This window comes from Zonotrichia albicollis, chromosome 17, assembly GCF_047830755.1.
Source record: "Zonotrichia albicollis isolate bZonAlb1 chromosome 17, bZonAlb1.hap1, whole genome shotgun sequence".
Classification (NCBI taxonomy): Eukaryota; Metazoa; Chordata; class Aves; order Passeriformes; family Passerellidae; genus Zonotrichia; species Zonotrichia albicollis.
Window position 1 is genome coordinate 11,445,805 of NC_133835.1, and position 21,222 is coordinate 11,467,026.

At 43.6% G+C, this 21,222-nt stretch overlaps 1 protein-coding gene across 1 annotated transcript in view; it reads right to left on the reverse strand.

Annotated features, from left to right (window-relative positions):
* CDH4 (cadherin 4) overlaps positions 1-21,222 on the reverse strand; it is a 419,518-nt gene that overhangs the window by 79,342 nt on the left and 318,954 nt on the right. Inside the window, exons 5-6 of the mRNA XM_074553930.1 lie at positions 20,658-20,813; positions 11,412-11,556 (exon numbers count right to left, since the gene is read on the reverse strand). Coding sequence (XP_074410031.1) covers positions 11,412-11,556; positions 20,658-20,813 — 301 coding nt within the window. The remainder of the gene's footprint in view (positions 1-11,411; positions 11,557-20,657; positions 20,814-21,222) is intronic.

Sequence of the window (21,222 nt, forward strand, 5' to 3'; positions counted from 1 at the left end):
TATTAGAAGAAGTGTAGAAGAAGTTTGTATTTTTGCACTTGTGTGAAGTGCTTTGCTGCTCTTCCATCTGCCTCAATCAGGCTCTTTTTGTTCTCGGTGGTGATACATATATTCCTGTGAGTTTTCTTAGTTCAATAAGAATTATAGATTAAAAAATAAATGAATGTGTAAAGCAAATCTTAATGATGAATACATTCCTGTTTTTCTGCAATAATCCTGATTCACATTTGTGAAATGAAAACAAACTATTCAACAACTTTAACATTCTCCCGATCAATAAACTTCAGAAGACGGAAGGAACACTGAATTGAAACAAGGCTGTGCAAGCAACAAATTTTCTCCATTTTCTCTACAAGCATTCGTTTTTTTGCTCTTTTGCAAAACCAGTTATCACGAGACAGCGGATACAAACAACAAAACCAACCCTTAGATAACTACAGGGAAAATGTACAGGAGAAATTTAAATAGGAAATATGCTGAATGAGATGTTTGATTTGGAATCTATGTTATCTTAATGCATTCAATACTGAAAATATCTCTGAACAGAATGTCAAAACCTGGGGCTAATGAAAACAGAAGCGGAAGAGGAAAACAGAATCTATTTTAGGACATGTGCAGTCTTAGGATGTATTCCAAAAAACAGGTGGTATTTCATGATGCACTTCCAGCTCAAAAAAACAGCTCTGAAAGTCATTTGGACTTCCAGGTTCAGACAAGGGCTGCCCACAATTGTGGTCCCTCCTCATGTGGGATGTCTCAGACTATACTGTAAATTCCAAAATTACCCAGCACATGCATGAAATGGTGGATTCCCAACTTGGCAGGGGAACCTGCTGGGCTGCAGCTCTGGTGGCAGGGGGTGAGGGACAGCAGCTGTACTGTGGATGGAGAGCACAGAAAGTCTCCTTCACTCTTTCTCTGCCCCTTTTGCTCCTTTCCTGCAGTGCAGCACTGGACTAAGCACATCTGCTCTTGAGAGAAAGGACTATTTCAGCAGCATTTGACCTGCATCTCCATAAAGGGAGATGGGGCTGGACAATGTCTCTGAAGTCATGAACTGAGCACCAGGGAGCTGTATTTCAAGAGGCAATCTGCTCCCTATCTCCTATCTTTAATTTCCATTATGAAACCCAACCACAGAGAAAATAAAGAGAGGAACTTGGCATTAATTACTATCTTGTAACTTAATAAAAGGCCCTCTGCAAAGGGCCCTGTGTGGCTGCAGCACACCCTGAGCCGCAGCAGCTGCTTCCTTCCTGGCTCTCCCTAGGGCTGTCTGTCTGTCTGTCTGACCACAGTCTGCTAAACTGGCTGCAAATTGCTTCTCCCTCACCACAGTGTAGGCAGGGCTGATATCTCCTCTCCCTTTCCTGTGTACACTTTTCCCACCTGGCAGTGCTGACCGACAGCACCTCCTGCTCCCCATGCTGAGGGCACCATCCCTAGGGATGGCTCCTGAGGGATCAGCCTGTGTAACCCACGCCCCTGCCATGTTCCACTTGGCTTGCTTTGCATTTAGCCTGTCTTTAAGCAAGATTTATCCTCCAGGTACCTGCGTGCTGCAGTGAATGACACAAACATAGATCTGTGCACAAGAGTATTCCACAGAGCGATGTGGATACACACAGATAAAGTGTCTGACATCCTCTGGGTGCTGTATAAACTCTTGCTCTGTGCTCAGATGGTTGGTGATGATTTACCTGCAATAAAGTAAATAATGCCATGCTTCTATGTCCTTTACATGGAGATACATCTTCATGTACTTTATATTAAAATAAAGGCAATATATCCCTGTATCTAGCCCCTAATAGTACACAAATTAGGCAAATTTACAGTGGCAGAGAGCACAGCTCTAACACACATGAGGATTGAAGGTGGTATTGTTTGGCTTTAAGTGAGAAAGTACTGCCTCCCTAATCTGGCCCACAGGATGTGTGTCTTGTGTGGAAATCAAAGTATTAACCACACCATATTTACAGCTCTATATCCTACCCAAACAGAGGCTAGGAGCAATTACTACAGACCAGAAACACTGAGAAAACTCCTCCAGGTCACACTCAAGACCCTCAATCTGTACTCTGTCAATTTTGCATCAGATCCTGCTGGTGGTGATGAAGCTCCAAGAGCAGGTTAAACCAGTGTAAACAGGGCAGGAGGGACTTTCTGCTTTCAGTGCCTGAGAAAAGAATCATCTTAACTTTCCTGCTCTCCAGGGCTTGCTCTCAAGCACACTGACAACATTAAATGAATGCATAAAGTGCCCAAACTCAGAAATTTGCCCCATTCTGTGCAGTGTATCACAGGATGAATACCCAGTGCAGATATAACTGATATATATCTGATATAACTGCATTAAACTACACACCTGGCCTGACTCAGGTATGTAACCTATTGAAAGAAAACCATTTCTCATCAAATAAGGCACATGGTATGTTAAATACAATACCAAACCTAGTACATCATGTCAATATTAAATCAAATTTGCTGCATGTTGAACAGCTCTTCTGAGCAGCAGACTGAATTACCATGCACAGCTAGTGATGACAAGATTACTGTGCATTAGCCTTCATTAACTAACGTGCAGAGTTCATATATCACCTGAGTTAAAATTAATGGATGGCATGACGAAGGAGATCTATCAATAAAAGGCAAGACCTCCAGAATCTGTAACTTCCCAATGCATTCCCTTTGATTTCCCACAGACTGTAACCTCCCAGATGTTATTTTGTCAAATGAGATGGTTTTTTTTCTAACCATGGATAAGACACATGAGAGAAATGCTTGAAAGCAAACCTTATGGAAAATATTCCCCTTGGATTAATTAAAGTTTCTACAGGATAGGCAAAAAAAAAATGCCTTACAGAACCTGGGGGAATGGAAACAAAGGGAGATAATTTATACCTGTACATTCAGTTTTGTTTGTCAATTTTAAAATGAATTGCATCCCCTTGCAAAAGACTGCAAAGAGATTTTGCTAGATTCACCATATCTCATTCCATCTGTACACACTAAGGAAAAAGAAAAGCAGAACAAGAGAGATAGCTGCCCTGAGCATGAGTAAGCAGATAAGCACAGTCATAAACAAATGTCCCCCTCAAATCACTCTGGAATCTGAGAATCAGCCCAGTTCTTTGTAGCCCAGACAATCCCAAAGCATGCTGAGGGCTGCTAATTCCCCTTACGTTGTCTGCAATCTCTGCTCTCCCATCTATGTAACTTCATTTCTCCATAAAGACAGAGCTTTCATGAGTTTAAGGCACACAAAAAATATTTTGGCACAGTTGTGCTCCTGAAGTCTTTATTACAATTGCTTTATAATTGCCATTTTTCTAAGCTGGTTTGATATCCATTAGTTAGATTTAATGCATGTTAAAATAAAGAGCTAATGGGCACTTACCAGGAAGCCAACAAAACATAAAAATCAAAACTCCTTTCACTTTGCCCTTTATCCTACATGTCACTGCAAAATCACATCATCCTCTCAGTCTTCTCCTATGATATAAACAGAAAGCACTAAAAATTCACCCACTTTTTACTGATAATGCTGTTTCTCTATCCAGCTTTATCTTACAGTTTATGTTTTTAAATGGCTGGTAAATGGCTGCAGAATCATTAAAGTTGGTTAACCTTCTCAGTCTAATTTTGACCTACAAGATACTTAATTTAATCATTCCCCCATAGAAAAGGACGGGATAATTATGTGCAGATATGTGGTGCTAGCTATGTTACATTAGATCTTCATTAACCCAAGTTAATAATGGCTTTGTACTAATGGAAACTTCCCCTTACTCCTCATTTTTTCCCCCTAAATTGGAAAGCTCACTTAGTGAATCCTCTGCATCCAATGCTAGATAGACAAGATAGTAAGAGTTGTGGGAAGATTAAATACTGAAGAACAGCGTAAAATTTACATTTCCTAAAAGCAAAATTTTCCACTCAGAACAGTTTCCTGATAATCATTTCCTTCCCCACAGAGGATGGGAAACTCATGCCACTACTCATAACTGGCACACTTCACCCTTTAGGTGATTTCACTCATTGCAAGATCTCAGGGACAGAAACACACATAAGGAAAAGCAAAAGCATCAAAACCAAATTCCAACGACAAATAAGATGGGATCCTGAAAAAGTCCTCAGAGTACAACTGAACTTTCTGTAATGTTAAAGACTAAAGCATTTCCTCTAACAAACCTGCATCCTCAATGAAAAAATATTAAATGTATTCAATGGGTGCTGTGAAACAATTTCACACACTCACTGTTAAGGGTTTCAAATTAAATTGGGGAGCTGACCCAGCAATGGTGCTGAGTGGAGTCACAGAGGTGAACAGGAAAATGGACAAGACATCAGGATGACAGAAGTGAGTGCAAGTACTGCAGGTGTAATAAATTGCAAACATACTTAAATTAAACTGCATCCCACATGCTCTGGATAAAAAAAATGAAATAGGAGCAGCACTTTCCTTCCGAATTATATTCTTTCCGTTGTAACTGATAGCTACTGTCATTCTCCTTCACCATAATTTTAGTAATCATTGGCAAATTTTGACCTTTCAAGCAGCTAACCTAATTCATAACGGATGCCACTTCCTAATTAGCAGAGACATTGGATTTTCAGCTTCAGACAGGGCAAGAGCCAGCCTAATGAGAATAAAGAGAGCGAGCAGGTCTGGAGAGACAACAGAGAGAGCTGAAGAGGCTGCTGTCACCCAGGACGGAAATCAGAGCCCCTGATTGTTAAAAATGGAACAAATACCTCCGGAGAGCCAAGGAGCAGATGCACTGACTGCAGCACACACGTGGCCCTGGCCAGATTTGGAGATCACTCCCCTCCAGCAGCCTGCAGCTCACTGAGACCCCTTTACCCACCAGAGAAATCCCACCAGTCAAACATCAGGGTGGGCAAAGGCACATCCAGCTGCATAAACCCACCAGGTTCAGCTTGGCTGAGCTCCTGCACATACATCCACTCAATTTCCAGGGCGAATTTAAAGAAGGAGGAAAGCATGGCTACTTAGGACAAGAGATCCTGAACATCCCCACGGAACTGTGCTGAACACCCAGGTCTGATGCTGCACTGAAGGCATGTGTGACTCCAGAAATCAGAAATCAGGCAGCCCCAGCTGCATACAACCTGACACTGAACACATCCTCTACAAGGCTGCAATCCAATTCCTGAATTTTGACACTAGAATACAATACAATAAAAACTGGCGTAATATAATATAAATGTTATTATATAAATCATAGTATTCTATTTGTAACTGCTGGTGAAAAGGAGGCAGAGTGTAGGCTATTACAGTGTTCAGCTGTAACTCCCTCCTACATTGGTGTCAGACCATGATTTCCACATTCTTTCCTTTACATCAACATGGCCTTCTTTTTTTTTTTTTGTTTTTTTTTTTTTTTTTTTGAGGGAAAACCCACCAGTCTTGGGATTTGCATTTTTTTTTTCCTCACTTACAGACCTATAATTCACTTCCTTGCTCTTGGGATTGGATGCTTCTGAAAAGGAAATTAAGAGCACAGATTTCATAACCACTCACCTCGAAAGAAAATGGAAAGCACTACCACATGAGTCTGCAGAAAAACAATTTCTTACCTTAAAATTGTGCTTGGCTGAGCAAAAGAACTTGAAAAAGAATATTGTGTATCCTAAGTCTGTGTATAATGTGTGAGAGAATAAGAATCAGGTTGGACAAAGCCATTTTTAATAGCATATAAAGTGCAAGGATAAGAGCAACACCTGCCCTGGGTGCAGAAGATGGCACTGCCATAGGGGAATATATTCAAGCTTGGGATGGATCCAGAAGTAATGCACCCAACCTGTGAATACCTCTGGGATGAATGGAAGAATCCATTGAGTCCTACTCTGACCCTCTGGAATATTTTACCTGTGCATGATCTCTCTGGAATATTCTGCATTTGCATTATTTTAAGTTTCTAGTACTACAAACCAGAATGTGTGGCAGCCCCATCCATGAATCTGCTCAGGTGCTGTCCTGAACTGGAACCTTCCTAAAGAAGAGTTCTAAAATTAACTTACCTCCAAGCTGGAAGAAACATATTGAATGTTTTGACTGTGAGCAGTGCTATGGCATTTTTGGAATGGGTTGCAGTGGCAGGAAGAAGGATTCACTGTGTGTCCTATTAATTTTTTAAAATTAAACATCATCTCTTCAGATTTCAGGCCCTGCCAGCCAGCTACACCTGCTCTGTTCCTCCACTGAACAAACACCCAGGCACACCAGGCATCTCCTCGTGAACTGCACTGCCAGGCTGGAAAAGAGGAACCAGACACAACTGCAGAATCCAAATTCTCCCCATGAATATATATACAAATGCAACTATATGCCTTAAAAGATTAATTTCACATGCTTTAAATTGCAGTTTAATTTGAAAACTAATTCAGCCTCATAATTGGCTTTCTGTTCAAATCACTGAGGCTAAAGATTTAAATTCTTAATATTCAGATGACTTTCGAGTTTCTGGCCCCATCTGTGCATTAGTCCATGGTGTTAATCTCTGAGGGAATCTCTGCTGGCATAGAAATAAAATAAACAAACTGGGACACTAGTAGAATAATCAGCTTTTAAAATCCTTGGGTTTTTTATATACTGTTTATTTTTTATGAGATTTCTTTAACTCGATTTGCCACATATAGATTTGGCTCCCAGCTATTTCATTTTTCACGTGGCATGTTATCAACAATTATTCTACCAGAGTTCCATGGACTCAGGAGGAGAAAGAGAAATTTTAAATTACAACATTTCTCATGTAAGAAATACTAATATTCCTTTATTTTGGAGGACTGTCTATACTCAGAACTCTTTTACATCACTCCTAAGAAGGGTGGTAGGAGAAAATACAGATCCAGGAGAATGAAGGGGCTGGATAGAGTTTAAAAGAAGTCACTTAGACTTGTGCTATTGACTTGAAAGGGACCAAGATGCATCCAGAGAGTTAGTGAAGTGGAAAGGATAAATGGGAATGGAAAAGGCCAGTCTGACAGGAACAAATTGTTTTGGAGAGATGAGTTAATTTTTGACAATCTTTCTGTTAGAACAAAATAGATACAACCCAGAGCAAAGCACTCAAGTCGCTGCAGAGCATTTCACATTGACCTTTTCAGAACTGAACACTTCAGTTAAGTGAGACATCCACATCCTTCCACGAGGAAGGGTCTGCTGTGGTTATGGCGAAACAAAGCTTCTTCAGAGGGAAGTAATCCTTCTCCACCCCACTACTGTTTTGTGATTAAATTCCCTTTCTTCCTTCATATTTAAGCATTTTCATGCCATCTTATTGAGTAATTTTTTTAAAACTCTAAGAGTTTCTCCAGAAAGAGCCCTCCCCAAGGACACTGCTGGCATCCTGCACAGCCAGCAGTACAAGTCCAGGGGCTTGGGCTCACAGAGGGGAATATCCCACTGCAAACCCCAGATCCTTCCTGCTTTAAGGAGCTGCTGTGATGCAGCTGGGAGGTGTGGGCATGGAAAATGCAGCAGAATCCCTGCAGGGCAGGCAGTGCTGGGCAGCCCAGCCCTGCACCCATCCCGCTGTGTCAGCGCTGCTCCAGGAGAGCTCTGCTGATTAAGGCTGCCAGAGGGAGCAGGGGAATTTCAGCCCCAGCTTGCAGCTGCATTTTTAAAACTTGGCTGTGTGTTCTTCACACAGAGGCAAAGTTCAAAGAGCTAGAACATTATTCAACATGAGTAAAATACGGTCTTTTAAGATACACTTTGAAACAGTGGCGCGTTAAATCAAAACAACGCATGCAGGGGGAGAGGGAGGAAGAAAGATGGTCCTGTGGAAAAGGAAATCCTGCATCACTACTCCTGTTCTGCATTTTTGGAAGGGCCTGCTTTTACACATTTTAAATTGCCCAGCTACTTGACCTGAGGCTAGATAAGCTAGAAATGCATTAAACTGTTCTTCCAGAGAGCATCAGAAAAGCAAAGAGATGTAATTCAGTTTAAGAGCCAGCACATCTGAGGGTGTCCAGGGGCCAGTTCTCACTACAGAGAACTTCACCAAGAGTGAGCTCCTGATTTCAGGAACACTATGCTGTGGCTCAAGACACTATTTCAATTAAGTTATTATAATCTTAGCCAGCAACAACAACAACCTATTATAATTAATAATACTTGATGGTTTCTCTTCTATTCCTGTCAAGGGTTGCTTCAAGGTGACTTGCAGAGAGCAAGCTCCTGGGGAACCCAGGCTGAGTGCTCTGCAGGCTGGGAAGCCCCTTCACTTAAACCCCATCAGACTGTCTAATGAGTCTCTTCACATCACAGCCAATTCTTCCAGCTCTTGGACAATTTTGTGTATCTGTATTCCAGGCTACAGCAAACTTGCTCCTGCGGGAGGCTGAGTGCCCAGCAGTGTCACACCGAGCTGCAGGCTGGAGCACTCCTCCTTCTGCATTCCCTTTCCTTGCTTCACTCCACCCTCTTTTGGCTTGTTCACTGTTGAGTCAGTAGGTCACATCTCACTTGGCCACCCTCCATCCCTGCCAGGCTCGGGGATGAGGCCGCACACTCTGTTCCAGGTCAGCACAGCCCGGCCCCAAGCAGGGACCAGCATCCTGCGGAGGGACAGCCCTGCTGGGCACACACAGCCCTGCTGGGCACACACAGCCCTGCCTGCTGGGCACACACAGCCCTGCCTCTGCTCCATCCCGCACCCTGGGAGTGCTGGACAGCTCCTCAGGGCCCTTTCCTGCTCACTGACACAGAATCTGCTCTATTGATCCCACTGGAGCCTTACCAGGGCTCTCCCTGCAGCTCAAGATCACTGTGCCCTGCTCAGCCTCTGCTCAACAGCACATTTGTGATGATCTTGCTCTGCAAAATTTCCATGGGTAGAGCTCAAACTCCATATAGCCTTTTTTTATCTGGGCTTTTTTCTTATTAAATCTGGGCAAAATTCCGACTGACTTCAAACAGCCACTGGCTGATCATTCTAGCTGCCCTCAGAGCCAGCATTTATTTGGGATACTCTGATATCTCTCATCAGAGGTGTGCAAAATTAAGAACATTGCAGATACTGTCGTAATCAAGTAATCCTGCATTTTTAATCACAGCCATTATAAATGGGCATATGGAAGATGTGAGAAATAACAATTGCACAGGATATCCAGGGAAGCATTTTCAGTCCTCAGGCATAGTTCAGCAGCACTGAGCAGAGGAAAATGAATGCTGAATTCCTGTAACATATAACAAGATTTTTTGGTTTGCTTGAAGCATGGATATTCACACATATGCAGATATATTTTTATAGATGCATATACATCTCTAACTTACTGTTGAATCAGTACTGAACAAATTTTGCTGTTACCTCAAAGAATATGCAGTGTCTTTCATTTCTCAACCGCTGCCAGAAATAATCACAAATTCTGGTAACGTATTTCTTCTCTTGCAAAGGCTGGTGTGGTACCTCCTTAGTTGTTACAATATTCTGAGGCATCTTCAACTAATAAAAAGTTTCTAAATATTTGCAAGATCTTCCCTTAGCTAAATACATTGTCTACACTTGTCTCTGCACAAAAGAGGGACACATAATTTTGAGGAAAAAGAGGAGCTTGCAGATATTCCCTTTAACTCCATGACCTCTCTATCACTTTCTCAAAGGCACAAGATCATGTTTCTTGCCAAGCACACAGAATGAGGGCCTCCAATACCCAAATTCCTAGGAGGCTCAACAAAAGCAAGGAAGAGAAATTCAATACTAATATAAACCTTTAAAAGAATACCGATTAAACAGGAGAGAGAGGGAAAAAACCCCTGACAAATACATCAAAGACAAATGTAATTGCTTTTGAATAAAAACAGATTGCTTTCTACCTTCCTGCCTTAAAGGCAAGCACTCCAGCCTGGGACAGAGAATACCAAAAAACACTGCTAGAAGCAGAGGCACAAGTATTTTGTAGGCAAATTATCCTGTTCTATTTAATAGCTCAAAGGCTTATCTGGATTTCAGACAAGAAGAGGATGCAATTTACTGCTTCTCTGACAGATGAACAGAGCTAGTTAAAACATTTGGGAACACTTTGAATATTGATCTGTCCTCGAATAAGATGTAAGAAATTTGATTTGCTATGGAAATGTTGTATCAATCTTCAAACCTTTATATGCCCCAGAGTGGCCTTCAAATGAAAGCTGGAAAAATTCTCTGGGAAGATGTCATCAGAGCTGTCAGCTCAGGGGCTTCTCACCAAGCAGGACCAGGACTTTGAAGCTGGGACATCACCACCCAAAGGAATCAGAAGGGGAGCTGTACCTATTCTTTGCTCAGCAATAATGTCACGTTCTGTCCCCACCACGTGCCCGTCCCTCTCAGTGCTGGAAGACAATCAATCAGGGCTGTGAATCACCTTGTTAAAAGCAGTGCCCACCGGAGACTTCCCTGTCACACCTCCGGCAGCAGAGCCGCTGTGATAAATGTTTGCTGACACAAACCAAAGTCACGGGGTATTTAACCCCTCAGCTGGCAAACAACCAAGGAGAGAAGCCAGGAAAAAAAACTCCCTCTGATTTCAGGAGGCTTCCAATTGTACTGGTGACACAGAACAAAGAGTGGATACAGTAATTTTAGTTACGCTCAGCAATGAGCTAAACCAACGCTGCTCCCATATTGGGAACTGCAGGGTTACACCACACTTAAATAACAAATCAACAGTGCAGTTGGAAATAGAACATTAAAGACCTTTACAGCTCTGTTTCTTCCAAGCATATAAATGTGCTCATGTAAAAATCATCAGTTTTTCCCATACAGCTTACACCCTCACTGATTTTTCACCCATAAATTTCCTGTAATTCAACTTCAGGTTTTTCCCCATTTTCACCCTCTGTTAGAATAATCTGTGGAGACAGAGGATGAGCCTGCAATTTCAATGTCAATATTCCCACTTCTGCAGGTTTCCATCAGGTCCCATGTAAAAAGTGTTTTCTTGAGACAGAGCCTTCTTTGGAGTCTGAGTGGATGCCAGATATTGAGTTGGCAAATGACTGAATTAAATATCAAGGAGGAGGATATTGAGCATTTGAGACACAGGGTCAGGGAAAGGCCACTGCCAGGCTGGCTTTCAGTGCTCTGTAATTAGAATAACAGCCCTGTACGTGTGCAGTGAGTGTTTGAGAATGGTGCTACAGAGCATTACAAAACTGCTTTTACAAATTCCACAGCCTGGAAGGGACCACCAGGTTCCCTCCATCCCAAGTCTGCACTTTCTCTTCATCCAGAAAAAGATACACAATGGGATTGTTCTCACCTCCATCAGTCTTCCACCAACAGCCAGCAAGAGCAAACCTCTCCCTCATCCCCTGTGATCCCAGCAGAGCCCAAGCCACCACACCACATGAATGCCCGAAAATCTGTGAAAATTTGAGATTTTTTTTTCAACTGTACCTGGTTTAGAGCCTTCATCAACAGATCCATTATAGACTTGGTTGATGAACTCCGGCCTGTTGTCATTCATATCAATCACATAGATGTAAAGGTCAATGGGATTCTCCACCTTGTTTCCATTCATGTCCACTGCATGAGCCCGGAGCTGGGAATGAGCACAATGAAAGCACAATATCAGCAACTGCATTTGTTGCAGAATGAGAGACTGTTTTGCAAGGATTGACTTTACGTCGTAAATACTTCCTCAAAATTGAATGGAGCCAGTATCTAATTCCAGCAGAAAGCACTGACATGGTTTCCATCTACACTCGACTCACAGTTTTTCAGAGCTTAATACAATATTGAAATAATATTTTGAAACAGTGATTGTCAGTGGAAACACTTCAACTCTGGTGTAGTGATGCTATCTTATCCCCTTCACAGCTCACAGACCACTCTATTTTAATTTTTAAGACATATTGAACCTCGTCTGACAATCTGAAAAGCAAATTTTGCTTAGTTCCAAATAAAGTGAGGAAATGATTTTGAGCGAGAAGTTTCTTATGGGAACCTGCAGCATTTCACACCCATAATACTGGGGATTAGTAAGTGAAGAGATTTCAGCATGATCTTAGTGATGTTTATTCTTTGTTTAATCATGGTCTCCAGGAACAGCAACAGCTACCGACCCCATTGCTCTGTGCACCAAAAGACATTTCAAAAGTCCCTTTCCTTCAAATAACGGGAGCCCCCATGGCACTAAGAATGCAATTTCCTCAGGCTTCAATAAAATACCCAGTGCTGAGGCATTTCAATAACCAGAGCCACAGTGTTAAGCCCTCAGTTAAACTGGAACTGCAGCTTTATCTTATTAGCAATAACCATCAGTAATAATGCCCAGAAACAAGAGCATCTGTTTTCTGAACAAAAGAGACAGATACAGCATGTCAAAATGAGTAATTAATAAAACAAAGCAATCACAATAGTCTGGAACAATCAGTAACCAGGTGAAAAAAATGGAGAGGTTTCTCATTAGAAGGAACAGATGGCTACTGTAAATGGTGTGTGGCTGAATGGTGTCGGGAGAGCTCTGACAGTGAGGGAATGGCTGCACAGCCCCGACCTGGCTGGACCTGGGGAGGCTCTGCAGATTTTGGCCACCATCCCTCTTCATCTCAGCCCCTGTGAGCACTGATGAACCTCCACCCTGCCACGAGAACAGGGGATGGCACTCGGGATGGTGTCACATCCCACAGGGCTGGTGGGCTGGGGAAATGTCAGAACCCAGGACATTCCTCTGACTGCCCTGCAGGACTCGAGACCCTGGTGAGGGGCTCACAGACCTTGGCACAGAGTCAAAAACACCTGTGCCTTTGATTTTCACCCATGGAAAAAATTACTGACTTTGTGTGAAGATTTACACAAGAGTTTGAGTAGAATGATAGCTGATTTGTCACAGGGTGAAACAGTAGAATTCTTCTTCTTCTTCTTCTTCTTCTTCTTGTTCTTCTTCTTCTTCTTCTTTTTCTTCTTCTTCTTCTTCTTCTTCTTCTTCATCTTCTTCATATTAATCTTCATCTTCTTCATCTTCTTCATCTTCATCTTCTTCTTCTTCTTCTTCTTCTTGTCCTCCATCTTCTGCTGTGGTGGTGACACTTCTGGATTGGTTTAGAGTAGAGACAGACTGTCTAACATAGGTGATAGGTTTTGGAAAATTATTGTAGATAAAGTACATGTAGCTCTTAGTATAAAAAGCTAACACCACCCCAAGGGTGGTCATTATGCCACAACCTGACCTTCTGGACAGATCTCAACAGGTCAGAGAAAGAATGTTATAGATAAGGAAAAAGAAACAACTTTGAAAAGCAGAGCCGAGGAATCTCGACTTCTTCTTCAGTGGCGGGGCTTGGAAAAAAAGACTCTAATACCTTGAGAGCCTTTTCAATCACAGAAAACCCAAGAGGGAACCAAGGCTTCAGAGGACATCAGCTTAACAGAGTCACACAATGGGCTGGGCTGGAAAGACCTTTAAGCTCATCTAGTTCCAGCCCTCTGACAAAGGCAGGGAACCTTCCACTGGACCAGGGTGCTCCAAGCTCCATCCCCACCGTGCCTGAACACCTGCAGGGATGGGACAGCCACAGCTCCTCTGTTCGTGCCAGGGCTGGCTGGGAGATGGGGCTGAAGGACAGGGACACCCCAGCTCTGCCATCCAGCAGGATGGAGGCCTCTGCTCCCTCCCAGCAGTTCCCCACACCACCAGGCTGCTGCTGGGAGTCAGAGCTGACTTTACAGGGAGGTCTCCAGCTCCTCTGATGCATGACAAATAAATGTGCTAATTGCATTAGCCCTGGTTCCTGTCTTTCACTCTCGCTGTGCTGGTGATTGATGCAACTTTCCCCTTCATGTATGGTGCTCAGAAGTCCAGAGCTTAACAAAAGGAGCTGCACACCATTAGGATGGGCTGGATTAACATTTAATCAAGCAAAGAGAACAAACTACCACATGAAATGAGCTGGGGGAAAAACACTTTCTTTTTTTTCAAAGGAAATTAAGCAGCACGTTTTCTTTAAAGCCTGAAGAAGTCCAGTTTTGCTTTCAATACAGGGTGTACCATTTGTGTTTCATGACTTGCAATGCTCTTAATATCTGCATTTCTTTCCTACATAGGAACTGCTTTGGCTCCCACCTGTTGAGCTATCCTTCATCATGTCAGATGTAGCAATTCAATAACTTTACAGTCAGAGGTCAGACTGTCTTTGAAAAAAAGTAATTCAGAGCTAAAATTAAAGTTATTATCTTCAAACTGAGGCAGCACTGGGCTCTCTGTTACAGCATTTCCAGCAGCGGAAATGGTTCCATTCAGAGATAAAGCAGAGAGCAAAGCTGGTATCTCCCCCCTCAGATCTGACTCTCCCCCTGCAAATTTTTAATTACATTCGATAGCTTTTGTTTGAAATCTCCAGGAGTAAGGGATTTCTCAGCAATGCACATCTATCTGCTTGTTGCACTCACCGAGCACATGTACCCATCAGCGCATTACTGCCTGCACTCCAGGCAAAAAAAATTCAATAAGCAAGACTGCAGGGATCTCATCAAACCTGTGGTGCCATGCTCAAGTGTCCTGAGCCCAGCACCAGCACTGGGACAAGCCATGGGAGGCAGGCAGTGCTGGGCACACTGCTGTGGTCACTGCTGTGGCCACTGGTGTCCTGGCTCAGCATCTGCAGTGCCAGGAACACGGCACCCTCTCTCCTGCTCCTTTTTTTGGCCTGGCTTCAGTGAACATTTCTTTCCTTTTGTGCTTTTTTGCATTCCTTTTCTCTGCCTGTTCTCTCTGAACAACTCTCATGTGCCAATGCCTCCCTATCTCCCACAACATGTGGCTTGCCTGTGGTCAGTGCCAGCTGTGGCAAAGGGAGAAGGGAGTCCTGAGCCACAGGGTTCAATTTCAACTCCATGGGAGCTCTTCCTGCTAAAAACCATTCCTTGTTAGGAGACAGTTCCTTACTAGGGACCATCCTCAGCAGAGAGAGCCAAGGGAGGAGGGACTCCAGAGGGTCAATCACTGTATGGGAAACTGGCTGGATCTCCAAGGCTGATCTACACTATATTTCCCTTCCTTAATTCATCTTCTCCTGCATTCTTTTGTCCTTCTTTTGGTATTCATGAGGCATCCTCAAGCTGGACAAACACTTTGTTCTGGAGCCATTCCTCAATGGCTGAGATGGGGCTCATTTTTGTGAGCATCACCTGGGCCACAGGACACATGCCAGACCTAGGGCATGCACAAGTACTCAAATGGGAGCTGGTGGGTGCCTGAAGAGACAGTTAAGAAACATTTATAAAGTTAGTTTGAAATATTTACATTTTCCCCAAGAGGAAGAACATGACAGGAGTGAAGAAGGAATAAAATCAAATTAAATACCTTGCAAAGGATTCTGAAAAATTAATACACGTAGCCAACTAATCTCTAGCTGATGCATCATCTGCTGCACCAGCCAAGGAGCTGGCTCGATATTCTTTAACAAATATTGTTTAAAAGTGTGACAATTATTGCTATCATATTCAGCAGCAGCTAGCACAGGTCTCTGAGGTTTTCCTACTGACAGTTTCCAGTGTAAATGTAGCTGTTGGCATACAAATGATTTGGTATCATGATTATTGATTACACTGGAGGCTGGTGGTATCTGAAGGTAGTTAGTCAAAGTCAACACAGTGAATTGTGTTAAATATGAATATTACTTAGGCACTAATACTACTAATACAAATATACATTATCAATCAGTGACAGAGCCTCTAAGCAATAAGCATACAATGTCATGCCTAATTTGTGTGCTCTTAATTGTGATTAAAAGTTCAATTTAGAGCATTGTGACTCAAACCGCTGGCATTATTCAACATGGCTCAAAATACTGGAATTATCCCTTCATTTGTAGTAAAATTGTTTTGTTCCTTTGCATTTAAAACAACTCTCTGTCAGTCTATACCCCACCTGTTCTGCTCCAGCCATTTCTGAGGGAGTATTTCACCAGCCTGAAGCTGACAGTGCATACATGTGTCTGGAACTGGATTAGGACTTCCTTCAAAGTTTCCCTGTAATGCATATTACTTGAGTATCATAAGCAATGATTACTTACTGACATGTTTATGCTGATGTCTTTTGAAAACAGAGCTTGAAAAACGTCTTGGAAAACTAAGCTACCAATTTTCTATCCCTTGTACTTGCCAGGCCTAACTGCAGCTTAATACGAAGCTGGTGTCTGGATCAGAAAAGACATTCAGAGCCACTAATTCTGTCAGCAGCACCAAGGGGACCTGGGGAGCGCAGCTAAATGAGGCCAGGAGAACTCATGCATATTAAATATCACTACCTGCTGCACCTTCCTTGGCATGCAGGGAACATTCCAGGGGCTGACTGCAAGGGGGGATGCAGCACACACACAAACCTGCCCCAGTGAGAGGGCTGAGAAATGTGGGGATGTGCCCCATGGATATGTATCCCGTGGATGTGTGTCATATGGATGTGTGTTCTTTGCTGTGTGTCCCTTGCTGTGTGTCCCTTGATGTGTGTCCTTGTTTTGTGTCCTATGGCTGTGTGTCCCATGGCTGTCTGTCCCTTGCTGTGTGTTCCATGGCTGTGTGTCCCATGGCTGTGTGTCCCTTGCTGTGTGTCCCATGGCTGTGTGTCCTACAGATGTGTGTCCCATGCTGTGTGTCCCATGGCTGTGTGTCCTACAGACATGCGTCCCTTGCTGTCTGTTCCTTGTTGTGTGTCCCATGAATTCCTGTCCATAGATGTGTGTCCCATGACTGTGTGTCCCTTGCTGTGTGTCCTATGGCTGTGTGTCCCTTGCTCCGTGTCCCACAGATGCATATCCATGGCTGTGTCCCTTGCTGTGTCCCTTGACTGTGTCCCACAGCTGTCTGTCCCTTGCTGTGTGTCCCATGAATTCCTGTCCCATAGATGTGTGTCCCATGAATTCCTGTCCCACAGATGTGTGTCCCATGGCTGTGTGTCCCTTGCTGTGTGTCCTATGGCTGTCTGTCCTTTGCTGTGTGTTCCATGGCTGTGTCCCATAGATGTATGTCCTTGCTGTGTGTCCTATGGCTGTGTGTCCCATGGCTGTGTGTCCCATGCTGTGTGTCCCTTGTTGTGTGTCCCTTGCTGTGTGTCCTTGTTGTGTGTCTCATGGCTGTGTCCCATGAATTCCTGTCCCATAGATGTGTGTCCCATGGCTGTGTGTCCCTTGCTGTGCGTCCCATGGCTGTGTCCCATAGATGTGTGTCCTTGCTGTGTGTCCCACAGATGCATATCCCATGGCTGTGTGTCCCTTGACTGTGTCCCACAGCTGTCTGTCCCTTGGCTGTGTGTCCCATGGCACTAATGACACCAGGGTGGCTCCCAGGGCATCACTCAATGCCACCTGTGCACATTGTGGGGTTGGTTTAGTGGCTGCAGAGCCCTTTTTACTTTTCTCTGCTCGTATTTTCTCTGTGTCTGGGATGCCTGTGAGGTCCCTGGGGAGTTTGTGCTCTGGTTTGGAGTGCAGGCACAAACAGATGAGGCCAAAATACAGCTGAACTTGCTCTCACCAGCACAGAGCACCTAGGCAGGGGCTCTGAGTCCCAGATGCACATACATCTCTGCATACCTCAACTCGGAATGATCCTCCCTAAAAGTTCAAGAATGATCACAAAAACAGGGGAAGTTCTGCTGCAGAACTCCTGATCTAATTAGAAAAAAATCTGTTTCACCTTAGGGAACGAGGCAGGTTTCATCAGACAAATGGCTTGCTGAATGCAGGGAGTGTTAAAACACTAGTATTTTAAAAATGGTAGTCCTGGAGCAATACAGATAATTATGCATAAGAAAATATGTGTTGAAAATGTGGGAGTTAATGAAACAGAACTCTTGATATGTAGCCTTACAAAGACTTGCAAATTATTGTTCTTTCTTTTATAATTAGTTTTTAGATTACCTGGGAACAACAGCAGCAAGGACAACACTCGAGAGTGACAGAGATGCTGAAAAGATTCGGGTTTTTTTGGGGCTGCAGAAAACCTGAAGCTGTGTAAATGCAGCCACCTTCAGCTGGAACACAAGGCTGCACAGAACAGACACAGAACTCCATGTCCTGCTGGGTCAGAGGGACCAGTGCTGCCTTGCAGCTCCACTGACATTCTCACTCAAGAGCAGAGCTACTAATTCAAGCTAAAGGAAACCACAGCAGATCTTAAACAAGTTTAAAGGTGGCCAAACACTCCAGTTCACATCAAAGCTGACACCTCAGTCACTGCTCTTCCAGCACTCAGTTCAAACCTGGCTCCATGTTGCCTTTCCTATCAGTTAGAGACTGGGCTCTATGAAGCGGCATAAATTCATTGACTTCTTCAACTCTCCACTAGCCAAAACTTTGGACTTTATTTTCTTTCTGGAAATGGGCCAAATTTATTCTCATTTTCAGCACTGTAAGTTTCCTCTCCAGTGTTTGGGTCATTGCTTTGCATGGTGTATTTCTAAAGGCTTTGCAAAGGGTTAATAAATGAAAAACTGATTTCTGATGGTTCAAGAAATCATCAATCCATTGCTACTGAGGCTGAAGGATCTAAAGGTCATTTACAGACACAGCTTAAAATATTCTTCATCACCTTCTACTATTTTCCTAACAAAGATTTTTCTATCATTCAGTATTCCTGTCTATAAGGTCTCATAACATACTTATTCTCTCTATAAAATACATCTTCCTGTAACCTTCAGAGTATGAATATGCTTATTTACATATGGATGCCACTAGTTCAAGGTTTCTGTGAGGAACAGCAAAGGCTGGAAATCCTGTGTTATGTACAAGGCAGATTCATCCCATCACCTTTGACAAGGCAAGAATTCAATTTGCTGAATTCACTGTGACTGGTAGGTTCAGTTCATCTTTAAGGGGCACAGGGTTTTTCAGGATGGAGGACAAAATTTGTTTCATCTCAGTTTTTGACTGCGAGTGTCTGATCGCAGACATCACAGCGGCTCCATCAAAAGTCTTAACTTTTTTATTATTGACTAGACTGTTATAATAACCTGGCACTGCTGAAACAATATCAACAGCGCTGAGACGACACACACTTTATCTCAAATATTTCTTCTCCAAAACAACCTCTCTTCATATTTTCCTAGGCACAACAAACAAAATAATTGTTCTTGTTCACAGAGTATAAAATAATTTTTCTTCAGATCTCCTTTTACCCAGGGGAAATCTCTTTTTCCACCCAACTAAAGAGGTAATCTATTTTCTTTATCTTTCCACCCCAGCCCAGAAGCTGTGTCAACATGGTTAACTGGATACCTGATAAAGCTGACAGAATGTGCATCTCCGACGGCGCCGTTCGGGACGCGGTGTCACTGCCAGTGACCCGTGCGCTCTGCTGGCATTACAGCCTCCCTGGGAAGGGCCATTACCATGCCAGGAGATGGGCTAGGGCTGATAGCAGCCCATGAAACAGCCTTTCACAACCACTCCAGCTGATGCAGAAAATGCTTGAAATTTTGCAGGGCTATCATGCAAGGGGCAATCTATTCTTTTAGCAATTTGTGGGACTGGATCTGCTGTGCAATTACACTGTGCAATATAAGAGCTGGGATTTATATCAAAACACAGCAGTCAATTATACTGTGAGCATTCTGTAGGTAGAGAGCATTTGATGAACTAGGATAGCACGAGGCACCATCACTTTTGAGTGTAATTAATCTTAATTAATTCCCTGATATTTAATATTAGCCTATCTGCGTATTTAAAAACCTATCTGACACACCCCCATCATACTGCCTGAACATCTCCTGGTGAATTAAAGTGAAAAATGACTATAGCAATTATTGCATGTTTAGATGCAGTAATGATTCTTAAATGAGTAATTTCCCAAGACATGCTAATGTAGTGACTGGCTTCTCATGGTTTTGGGTGGTTCAGTCTACACATAAATTTGCATGGATTTAACAAGCAGTGTGAAGTTGCACCATTTTAAACAAATGACTCTGTGTCTGAGAAAGACATCAGTTTATCTCCACTTTCATATAATCACAGAATTGTTTAGGTTGGAAAAGCCCTCTCAGATCAAGTCCAACTGTTCCCCCAGCACTGCCAAGCCCATCACTCAACCATGTCCTCAAGTGCCATATTTACATGGCTTTTGAATCTCTCCAGGGATGGTAACTTCACTACTGCCCTGGGCAGCCTGTGCCAGGGCTGGACAGCCCTTTTGGTGAAGAAATTTTTCCTGATATCCAATCTAAATTTCTCCTGGCACAACTTGAGGCATTTCCTCTTGATCTGTCACTTCTTATTTGGGAGAAGAGACCAACCCACATGGCTATAGCCTCCTTCCAGGGAGTCACAGAGTTATGAGGTCTCCCCTGAGCCTCCTTTTCTCCAGGCTGAGCCCCCTCCAGCTCCTTCAGCTGCTCCCCATCAAACTCACTCTCTCCACCCTTCTCCAGCTCCACCACCCTTCCCTGGACATGTGCAATGTGGTGAGGGGCCCAGAACTGAGCCCAGGTTTGAGGAGTGGCCTCAGCAGCGCCCAGCACGGGGGGACAATCCCTGCCCTGGTCCTGCTGCCTCACTACTGCTGATACAGCCCAGGTGCCACCTGGGCACACCTGGCTCACGTTCAGCTGCCACCACCCAGCACTTTGCACCGGTTGGGCTGATCCAGCACACCCCTTCTTGAACCCGGCAATTGTGGGCCCAGCTGGCAGTCAGGATGTTGGATGCTCACGTGGTAGGAAGCTCTCTCCTCCCTGTCCATGGGCCGGGTCACGTACATCCTGCCGGACACGGGGTCGATGTTGAAGACCTCCATGGGCGGCTGGTCGGCTCCCACTCCAGTGATGCTGTACCTGATGTGGATCTCCTTGTCCTTATCTGAGCGGATCTGGAGGAAATAACAGAGACAGGAACCCATCAGTTCTGGACAAAAGCCACATGGGTGTTTAAGCAACTTTAAAAGATCTGGGTCCGAAGGCTGCAGAGATGTAATACCACTGTCGGTCCTGACAAGGGAGCTGAACGCCAAAGATTTGGTGAAAAGCCATGAAAAGTACATTCCACAAAGTTTCAGCTATTTTGCTCCTTTTTAATTAATGAGAAATCACTGAAATTGTGACTTTTCAACTGAGATGTGGAAGAGCCTAAAATGCACAAAACCCACTGTTTACATATTACTGAAATTCTGATCTCCTGAAAGTATCCAAATTTTTCAGCCATACCCAGAGTCTCCCAGCCATTAATCATTTCTGAAAATGCTGTCTGCAAGCTCCTCCATTGTATTCTCAGTCCTGGTA